The 10713-nt window shown below is 62.4% G+C and overlaps 1 protein-coding gene across 1 annotated transcript in view; it reads right to left on the bottom strand.

Moving 5' to 3' along the window:
* SARDH (sarcosine dehydrogenase) overlaps positions 1–8945 on the bottom strand; it is a 64068-nt gene extending 55123 nt beyond the window's left edge. Inside the window, exons 1-7 of the mRNA XM_032634003.1 lie at positions 8897–8945; positions 8155–8311; positions 7215–7573; positions 5902–6080; positions 4251–4430; positions 3424–3547; positions 3132–3232 (exon numbers count right to left, since the gene is read on the bottom strand). Of these exons, the coding sequence (XP_032489894.1) occupies positions 3132–3232; positions 3424–3547; positions 4251–4430; positions 5902–6080; positions 7215–7545 (915 nt within the window). The 5' untranslated portion in view covers positions 7546–7573; positions 8155–8311; positions 8897–8945. The remainder of the gene's footprint in view (positions 1–3131; positions 3233–3423; positions 3548–4250; positions 4431–5901; positions 6081–7214; positions 7574–8154; positions 8312–8896) is intronic.
* Between the last annotated feature and the right edge of the window lie 1768 nt (positions 8946–10713).

Consider the following 10713-nt stretch of genomic DNA (forward strand, 5'->3'; position numbering starts at 1 on the left):
CCCCTGGCTTTCGTCCAGGAGGATCAGGGTCCCCATCTCCCTGCCTTGCAAGGCCCCAGCTGCCCCAGAGTGGCCAGCACAGGCTCAACTCAGCCCCAAGGCGTCCACAGGGTACCCTCACTGCTTCCTCCCTCCGGAAGCCCACCCTATAGGTGTAACGCCAATTCCACTGGTGTCTCTGCCTCCTAAGCTCAGCCCGTACCTTCCATCTGCTTCTCCTGGCCCCGCCCCCATCCAAATCTTGTCCGCTGCTTCCTCCAGGAAGCCCGCCCGATGGCTCCAGCCTTCCCTGCTCTCTTCCTCTGAAGCACCAGCTGGCTGGACCACCCCATGCCCTTAGTCACGGTCAGTCATCGTGGCCGTCACCTAATGAGCACCTGCTATGTACCAGGCACTGCGCTTAGCCCTTCAGCCCATCACTTGGTTCCTCCCTCAGCACCGCCCTAAGAGGTAGCTACCATTTTTACCCATTTTGCAGGGAAGGAAACTGAGGCTCAGGTGGCACCTTGACTCACCTGGCTGGGTAATGGGGGAGTTGGGATGCAGACCCTGAGCACGGGCCCTCTCCCATTACTCTGTGCCCCAACAGAGCAGTTTCTGCAAAAGTGGGTCGAGGATAGCGGGGATGCCAGACCATGAGGCAGCATCTGGGCCACCACGTTTGACAGACGCAGAGGCCAGGCCCAGAGGGGAAAGGGACAAGGTCACAGAGGAGCTGGGGGCAGCATTCGGCTAGGACCCAGGACGGGGATGGCTTCTCAGAACTGGGGTCCCTCTGGCCACCCATAAAGAAAGATAAAGGGTACGTGGTCCAGGTGGCAAAGCCCTGAGCCCTCACTGGCCAGCCCGGGGCCAACACCACGAGGTCCAGATCTGGGCAGCTCCTGCTGCAGGACTGTCAACCCAGGGAGCGTCCCGAGCAGCGGAAGACAGGCCCAAGTGTCAGGGGCCTCCCAGCATGAGCCCCAGAGCCCTGACTGCAGGAGCTGCCGTGGCCTAAAGGAGCTTGCTTTCTGACACACCATGGCATCAGACCACGTGGGAGGTCAGGGTCAGAGGCCTGCCCTTCTCCCAGATTCAGGCTGCCCAGGTGTGGCCTCAGGATGGCTGGCCTCCCAGACTCCCCACGTGGAGGGGAGCATGGGGAACTTGGTCCCCAGCCCCAAATCTCCTCTTTTCTCCTACAGAAGTCTCAGAGTTTCTGAGGCTGTTGGCCCTTTCCTGGAGCGCAGCCTGGGGTTCCCAGGACACACAGGTTGCTGGGTGGGGGCAGTGTTTGTGAGTTACATGAATAACCCCAGCCTGGCTCTGACCTTAAAATTCAGGGTGCGGGTCCCTGGGCCCAGAGTGGGCCATGCTTCTCCCTGAAAGCCGCCTCAAAGCTGGGCATCCTGCGTACCAGGACACGGAGAGACTGAGGCCCCAGTCTTGGGCTCTGTAGGACACAGCCCTGCTCTGCCCCCAGCCTGTCCCCAGCTTTAGCCCAGCCCCCGAGAGCCCACTGCGGCCTGAGGGCGACCCCTGGCGGCCACGGGGGATATTTCCCACAGAACCAGGGCCAGGGACTCTTCGCACCAACAGCTGCAGTGATGCCTCTCTTTCCCCAGAGCCCCACCCGGAGGGCACACAGCAGCCCTCGGGAGGAGTGTGTGTGCTGGATTGTATTAAACTCTTCCACGAACGGGGGAACCTCGTGTGTGTGGGTTGGGGGGCGGGTGGCAAGAGCGGTGGAGACCCTGGCCCCGCGCCAGCTTCCCCCACCCCTCCGCCACTGGGTCCACCCAGTGGCCAGCCTGGTGACCAGAGGGAAGCCAGGCTTGTCCAGGGCAGCGACGAGGCTCCCAGGACCCTCTTTGCTGGAGCCTGACCCTAAACAAGGTCAGTCTGGTCTCTCACACTCTCCCCACACCCACACCCTCAGGCCCGCTTCTCTGAACTGCCTGCAGTTCCCCGGCCGCCAGGCTCTGCATCCTCCCCTTCTCCCCCTCGTTCTCTCTCTGCCACCCTTCAGATGCCTCAGAAGATCCTTCAGACACGGCCTCCACCAGGGCACCTCCCTGGTCCATAGGCTGGGAGTCCCTATAGCCCCTGTGCTTGCCCCCTGGGAGCCCCTGTCAGCTTGTTTTAAAATAAATAATATCTTCACTTGTTTGTACCCTTCCCCCAGCTCACCTGGGCGAGAACTAGGTTCTTATCTCTGTTATAGTCCCAGTTTCTAGATGAGGGCTTGGAGCACAGAGCTTACCCAGTGAATGTTTGACGCAGAGAGGGGTGGGGAGGGAGGGTTAGATGGATTAATAAACGGATGGATGATGGAGGAATGGGTGCAGGGAGAGATGAATGGGTAGAGGGGGTGATGGCTGGATGGATACATGAGAGAAAGGACGGACAGATGAATGGATGGATAAATAGATGAATCAATGGATGGATGAAGGGCTAGAGGGAGGGAGGGATTGGAGGAGGGATGAACGGATGCAGGGATGGCAAGAGGAACAGAGGGAAGGAAATGAGTGGAGGGATAATGGATGGAGGGAGGGAGGGGGAGGAGGCTGGAGGGAAAGAGGAGTGGTCAGTGACAAGGCGACAGGAAGCCACCTGCCACCAGCACAGGAGAGGGGAGGTAGAAAGGGAGGAGAGGGGAGGTAGAAAGGGAGGAGAGGGGAGGTAGAAAGGGAGGAGAGGAGAGAGGGCAGGGGGTGCACAGCTCCCCTCCCCACCACCGCCTCCTCTGGCAGAGGTGTCTCCAGGTCTCCCTGGGAGGTTCTGAGGGCCAGGGATCAATGTCCTCTGAGACTGGCACCCAGGGCATATTTGGGAGCATGCAAACATTCAGAGGTTCCCAGAAACACCTGGGGCACAGAACATGGCAAAAGCCAGACTGGCCGCACCACGCAGGATGGGCTTGGGCATCAGTGAGAAGCCATGCTCCGAAGGCAAAGGGGGTCGGGACCCTCGGGTTACACCTGTGCTACTTCATTTCATTCTCAGGCCACCCAAAACCTCCAGTCATGAGGAGTCCCATTTCACAGATGAGGCCACTGACGCTCAGGGCGATGAAGGAACCGACAAGTGCTGGGCTTCACAGCCAGGTCTGTGCACCACCCACTTGGTGCCTGGGACCGTCTACTCACCTGGATCCCTTCAATGCGCTCGGTGACGACGTAGGCATGGTGCATGGCCACCAGCGGGACCTTGACGCCAGCCATCCGGCCCACGGCGCCTGCCCACACTCCTGCAGGCAGAGCACAGACAGCTCAGCTCTGCTGGCACCTGGCGGGGGCCAGCCAGCTGGGCGCCTCTGCAGGCTTGTCTGCCATGGCAGTGACTCCCCAGGTCACGCCTGGGCCCCCACCCCTAAGAAAGGCCAGGTTTAGGGAGCAGCCAGGGTGGCCACTTGGGAGCCCAGAAGAAACGTGTTCCCACCTGCACAATTGACCACGTAGGGTGTCTGGATGGAGCCGTGCTCTGTCTCCACAGCCTCGACCCGCCGCACCCCAAAATCATCCGTCCGCACACTGATGCCGGTCACCGGGCAGTTCTCGATGACCTGAGAGCGAGAAGAGCTGCTTCCAAAGCCATGTGGGCGCTCTGAGCACTGACCACCTACCCTCTCCTACCTCCAGCCCAGGCAGTACCCAGGACACCTGCTTCTGCTCAGGCAGGCTTCATGTGACCCCACTGGGGAAACGGGGTGACCACAGGGTGGAAACTAACTCCACGTGTTCCTTGACTTGGAGAACTTTTCCCCCCAGACAGAGGCTTTTTTTGAAAAACAAAACGAAAAGGAGGGCTCATTTGACTGACAGATGCTTGCGGTAAAAGGTCACATACAGTGCAGTCTGCCTCCATTTGATTTACATAAACATCTTCATAGAAAAGTACTTGCAGTAAAACTACAACGTCAACATTGGTTACCTCTGGGTGATCCTCATTTCTTCTTTCTTACTTATGTGCCTTTTCTCATCTTTCCTACAACTACGTGTGTATTCGAGACAAAAGAAGATAAAAATTACAAGAAGAGATTTGGGGCGGGTTCACTCTTCCAGCAGGGCCAGACCTCGGGGAAGGGAGGAGAGCTGACCTGGGGGACAAACCTGAGGCCGGCCGGCCTCTGCAGGACCGGATTAGAGGCTCAGGTCCTATGTCGAGCAGAGAGAACGGCACGTGTTCTCTTGCCTTCCGGTCTTGGGGTTCTTAGGCAGGAGGGGTGGGCTGGGAGCAGGGGACCCAGGGCCGGAAGGCCATTGTACCTGTGCTCCGCGGGCAGTGGCGGCCCTGGTGAGGGCGGTACAGGTGCCGGCGGGGTCCATGGTGCCGTCATGAGGCACGTACAGGGTCCCGTAGAGGTCTTCCACATTCATCAGCGGATACAGTGCCTTGGTCTCTGCCGGGCTCAGCACGTGGGACTCCACGCCATAGGCCTTGCCCAACTGGGGGACCCAGAGGAAAGTAACTGAGCCCTCGGGGAGCAGACCCCCTTGGCCACTCCCCTCCCCGTCTGGGCCTCCAAGGGTCAGTTCGGACCCTGTGTCCCCCAGGAACCCTTAGCCGGCCACTGTGCCCCAGCGGCCCCCGTCCCTCGGGCCAGCTCCGAGGAAGAGTAAGGAGCCCGCGTAGTGCTCGGAAGCAGGCTCTGGGGCCCTCCCGCCTCCCCCATCCAGCTCTAACATGAGCCATGTGACGTGGGGCAAGTTGCTAACGTCACCTGGGGGAATGGGGGTGATAATGGTTTATGTGGTTGACACCTTTAAAGAGCTTAGACCAGTCCCGGGCACATAAGGATTTACTGTATAACATAAATAAAAATAATCCCCATAGGTCTGATATTTTGAGCTTCAACCAGATTTGATGGTCAGACCAGCTGCCCCGACGAGAGACCGCTGCAGTCCTCAGTCCCAGGCCCCGGACTGTGTGACAGACCACACCCCCGGCTCATTTGATTGGCCCAAGGGCAGCCAATCAAATGCACCCAGGCATCCATCCATCGGGACAGGCTCCGCCCAACTAGAGACGAGCTGAGCCAATCAGATTCTCTCTCCGAGCAGTGGGCCTGAAAAGCTGCAGAGACCTCGCTCAGCACTTGAGCTGAAAGGTTACCTGGGCACCTTTGGAGCCTCCATCGCAGCTGATGAGTGAGCAAGGCGGCGGGGGGCGGGGAGAGGTGGGGGGAGTGGGCAGAATGGGGCCACCTCCTAACCCCAGAGACCCAGCCCGTTCTAATGAAGCCAGGTGCCGCTGCTTCCGCCCGGGCAGAGGAGCTCGGCATCCCTGTGACAGTGTACCTCTGCTACCCACACGGGCCGCTCTGCTCGCTGGGCCCTGAGCCACTCTTCAGTTGGTGCTCAATAAGGAATGAACTGCTGGAGGGGCCAGTCTCGGCCACGCCCTGGAATTTGGGGTCCGGGCCTGGCTGCCCTGGGTGAAGAATCAACTCTCCGCCCCAGCAGAGGGCCTTCCACAGCGGAAGGCTTTCTCTGCCGTCTCGCCCACAATGGCGTTCCCTCAGCCCCGTCAGCGGTGCCGGGAGAAGGGTGGTCCTTCCTCCTGGGTACTGCAGTTTCTCATCATGCATCCTGACTCCTGTGAGCACCGTGCATGCCGATAACTCCCGGTTATCGGGCCTCTCCTGCCTTGAGGCTCGGCAAACGGTGCTGCGTAACGCAACGGTCCCATTTTACAGGTGAGGATGCCGAGGCTCGGAGGCAACGCCACTTGGCCCAGGTGGCCCGACCAGCAAGGGCAGCACCAGGGCTTGAACCCAGATCTCTCGGGGCTCCTTCCCTGTGCTACGCTGCCCCACCCACCACCGGCAGGGGGGCACACACCGACACGAGCCACTCACTCGCCCGGGCGGGAGTGCACCCAGGACATGAGTCCCCGCCCTGGCAGGGGTGCACCCACCGACATGAGCCTCTTGTACTCATCCAGACGCTGCCGGTTGGACGCGATGAACAGGCCCCCGTTCTGGATCCAGCCCGTGTGCAGCCCCGTCTCCTCCCCCAGGTCGCGGCTCACCACGCGCCTCGTGTGGGCCAGAAGCTCCACCTCCACGTCGCTAGGCCGCAGCTGCCACAGCAGGCCTGGCGGGGGAGGGGCGGGGCGCCGTCAGCCCCAGCACTGCAGTGCGGCACCCCGGCTCCTCCCAGCAGGCCAGGGCTCCTGAAGACCAGGCAGTGGGCGGGGAGCGTCTCTGCAGGCCACGGAGAGCCCCGAGCGGCTGATGAGCAGGAAGTGATGGAGTCAAAGCTGAGTTCCAGGACATCGCCCTTGGGCAGCTCAGAGCGTGACGATACCCAAGGCTCCCATTTATGGAGCACCTACTGTGTACTGAGCCTATCACTGGGTGACAGAGCAGTCCTGGGAGGCAGGCATGACTATCTTATAGTGAAATTAAGGTGGCACCAAACGGTTCTGTGCCCAGGATCACAGGACGGGTGATGATGGGGCCGGGACCCCAACCCAGGACTGACTGAAGTCCAAAGGCAGCCTGTTCACCAACAAAGCTGCTCCCTTCCGAGCAGAGTTTGGGGAGCGGGGGGCCAGGGGAGAGGTAGCAGTGGGGGAGAGGCTGTGTGGGCCCGGCCGAGACAGGACGGTGGGTAGGCAGGGGCAGTGGCGTGCAGGGCCGGCTGTGTCAGCTCTCAAAACACGTGATGCCTGAACCTCTTCTCAGCTCCACATCCAGCGACATCACGCTCACATTGGCCAAAGTGGGAGTGTTTTCCCCACAGAGCCTGGCAAACTTAACGCAGGGTTAAGGCAAAAGGTTGGCTGCCCTGGGGACGTGCACACAGTAGGTGCTTTTACTATATGCCCACTGGCTAGTTGGCTGAGAACCATGGTGCCCATGGAGGACACCCCCTGATGGCCCCTTCCCCGTCCATCCTCTGCACCCCGTGGACGGCGCTCACGCCGGGTAGCTCCGTCCAGGGAAGGGGCTTCTGCTCTTTGAATACACAGCTGCCTGGGCTCCCAGCTCTGGTCTCTGCTCTGCCCTCCAGGATCCCCCAGTCAGCGTCTGCTCCCTCCTCCCCTCCGCAGCTCTTCAGAGACTCAGGGGGCACGCAGGCTCACCCTCAGAAGGACCCCGCGTCTTTTCCCCATGTCCTCCCCCTCCAGCTCAGCTGCCTCTAACAGGCCTCCGGCTGTCAACCCAGAGCTGGCCCCCGGCTAAGTGCAGTCCCTCCCGCCCCCACGTGCACCCAGGCCCCTACCCGCCGTGTGCCAGGTGGTCCCGGAGGTCAGCCGCTCCCGTTCCAGTAGCACCGCCCCGCTCACGCCCAGCTTGGCCAGGTGGTAGAGGGTCTGGCAGCCCAAGCTGCCCCCGCCGATGACCACCACGTTGGCTGTGCTGGGCAGGGGCCGGCTTGGGCCCTGGGCGCCCGCGCGGGGGTCCCGGGCCGCTTTCAGGGTCTGCTGGTAGGGTACACTCTTCTCAGGGCTGGGCCGGGCCCCGCTGCTCAGGAGTCGCAGCCCCAGGCCCCGGGCAGGGCTCCGGCGAGGACAGGTGGCGGCCACACGCAGGGCTCGGCTCAGCAAGGCCATGGGGACTCGGCTCGAGCACCACAGGGAGCTGGGGAGAGAGTCGGGGCTGCCTGGGGCGCAGAGGGCTCTGTGCAAGTGAACCCCAGGGCCCCCGCGCTGTCGCACTCCGGCCGTCCTCCTGCCACCCGCCCACGTCACGTGTGCACGCGTGCATTTGTCCACGTGTACTGAGGGCCTCGTACGCTACAGGCTCTGGCTGGGCCCAGGGAAGACCACGGTGGGGGCAGAAGGGGGGCAGTGTGCGTGGCGGGGCAGGGCTGCAGGGCCACAGGGTGGGTGGCGGGGAGCCTGGGGCAGGGACACCCAACCCTCCAGCCTGTACCCAACACGCCCTCTGGGGCAACTCCCGTCTCAGCCCCAGACAGAAGTTATTTCTGCCACGTTGACTCCACAGCCCTTTGGGACCCGAGGCAGAAGGTGAGCAACGCGGTGGGGTCCAGGCCCCCGGCTCCCTCGGGCCATCTCGAATCCAGGTAGGGACTCGGAGGGTGGGCAACCAGCCTCCCTCCTCCTCGGTGACCTCCCAGAAGCCTGCAGGGCTCACCCTGCATCCCTCCCCGGTCAGAAAAGCCTCATCATTCTAAGAAGAAAACTGTGGCGGGGACCCACCTTCTAAGGAGACAGGATGCAGCAGAGGTGTCTCCCCGGAGGCGAGGAACACAGAGGGGAAAGGACGCCTCAGAGAGGCTCCTGGGCCCACTTGTGGGATCAGCAGGAAAAGTAAGAGGGGTTTGGCTGGGTCGAGGGACTGAGGTGGGTCCCACACCTACGTTAATAGCCGTGATTGATATCAATTAGCCAGTTAATTAAGACCACTTCCATTTCCAAGCATGTGCCACATGGCAAGCCGGGAACACGCGTTCTCTCTGCTCGGAAGTCAAGATGACTGTTGTCCCCATTTCACAGAGGGGGGAGACTGAGGCCCAAAGAGGCCCGCCAAGGTGACCAAGGTCACAGGGCTGCCGTGTGGCCAAGCCTGCTGGCTGTCCTGCCCCCTCCCAAACTCCCAGTCCGCAGACATCTCGGGGCCTGGTCTGGGGGAGGAGAGGCTGGGGGGGACCCACTGCCACACCCTTTCCCGCCCTCACAGGTGGGCACTGCCCACTGCACCCCCTCCACTCCTCCGCAGGCACCCGGGCTCTCAGGTCGGTCAGGGCTGCCCTGCCCTCACCACAGAGACCGCCCCCCAGGGGGTAGGGGCAGAGGAGGGAGCAGGCAAGGGTGAGTTGAGGGGCTTTGGGGTGGGGGGGTTGGAGGCTGGGGCCGGGCACCCCAGTCCCTCTGTCAGCTCTGCCCCGCTTCAGGCGCCCTGGGCACGGGGAGGTGCAGCCCGGCTCGTGTCTGCACTTACCTTTCGTCCTTGGGTTTCCTGAACCTTCCAGGAGCCGCCAACAGTGAGGACCTACTGTCGGAAACTCAGCGTCACGTGGGTGTCCGGGAAGCCTTTCCAAGGCCAGGCATCTGCCCGCCCCCTGCCCCGCCCCCTCCTCCTGGCCTCCGACCCAGACTCCTCCTTCCCTCCCCCTGTGCCAACGCGGGGGCTGCCACGTGCTGCCATGTGCCCCTTCCCGGCGCATGGCCAGTCCCGTTCTCCCACCCAGGCTGGGGGTAGAGGGGGCACGGCCCCAGCAGGGGCAGCCCAGTGCCCTCCCGCCAGGGCAGCTGCTTCCACACTGATGTGCACTTCTGCCCCCTCCAACTCTCTCCCACCCGAGTCTGCAGCCTGACCGTTCATTGCCAGGGTTCGGGGTCAGACAGACCGGGTTGGCCTCGTGCTGTTAAGCCGGGCGGCCCAGAGAAGCCCTCCCCGCAGGCGGTAGGATGATGGGCCCGGGGGTGGGGGGATGGAGGGAGGGTCCAGACACAGGCCTCAGCGGGGGAAGAAGGGCTGGGAGGGTGCCCAGGCCCCCTGGCCTCCCCCAGAGTGTCCCGTGGTTGTGCCCAGCCAGCTCTGGGCCCCGGGAAGGGCCTGGGCCCTGCCCTCCCGAGGGCTGTACCTCCGGCCGGCCACTGCCCCTTGGCCCCGAGCGGCCTGCCAGTGCCGGGCCCAGTGGCTGCAGCAGTGCCGTCACCTCCTTCCTCCCCAGCAACAGCCAAGCGGGAAGCCGGGGCCAGCCCTGCCCCCAACCCCCGCTGGCCCCACCCCTGGAGGCGCTGCCAGCCCCCATCCCACCCCCATCCCACCCCCACCCTTGGCTGGGACAGGATGCACCGCCCACGGCCAGGCTTCTAGGAGGCGGGCTGGGCACAGCCAAGCGGGCAGTTCTGAGGGCAGCAGCGCCAGGGCAGGTGACCTCTCCCCCTCCTCCCTAAAACCGGGGTCACAGGGTTCTGCAGGTGAACCCGTGCACCCCTGCCTGCCTGTGCCCGCCATGCTCCCCGTGCCAGAAGGGAGCTTAGCGCGGCCAGGTGGGCAGAAAGTGCTGGGTCAGCAGCAGCGCCGTGCCGGGGCTGGGGCTCCTTGGTGGGGTGATCCAGGGCCTTAGCACAGAGCTGCCTGTCCAGCCTCAGCTGCTCACCCCCAGGGAAGGGGCGCTCACTGCCCTCGGAGGCAGGTCAGGAAGTCTGGGTTGCCCGCACCACCAGCACTGGACAGTGCTCCTGACCCGTCTGCCCTCCAGAGCTCCCAGATCCTTCTGTTTCTGGGCGAGATATCCGTGAGCCTCTGGCTTTTCCACTTCACAGCGACCAGCTTCCCAGGGCAGGGATGCCTGCCTCCATTTGACTGTTGGGGGCACCAGGGCCCAGAGAGGGGAGCCAGCTTGCCTCGGGTCACACAGCAAGCTAGTGGGGGAGCCAGACCAAGCCTGCAGTCAGACAGACGGAGTGGGGCCTCAAGCTAGGTCTAGGGCGTCTGGTTTGTGCTCGGGCAGAAGATGCCCAGAGGAGACGTCCAGAGGAAATCTGGAACGAGTAAGTACGTCCACCTCTGAATGTGCAAAGAATCAGAATAGGTGCTGATGTAAAATGGGACCTCCTCCTCCCACTGGGTCAGAGAAAGTATTTAAATTTCTGTCAGTGAACAAAATAGTAATGCCAGCTGCTGATACAGGGAGTGACAGAGGCACGATACTGCTGTGATTAATACAGACAAACAAACGTGTGTGATTATTCCCACTGAGCTGTCCATTTGTCTGCCCTCTACATTTACTGAGCACCTACTGTGTG

This window comes from Phocoena sinus, chromosome 6, assembly GCF_008692025.1.
Source record: "Phocoena sinus isolate mPhoSin1 chromosome 6, mPhoSin1.pri, whole genome shotgun sequence".
NCBI classification, from domain to species: domain Eukaryota; kingdom Metazoa; phylum Chordata; class Mammalia; order Artiodactyla; family Phocoenidae; genus Phocoena; species Phocoena sinus.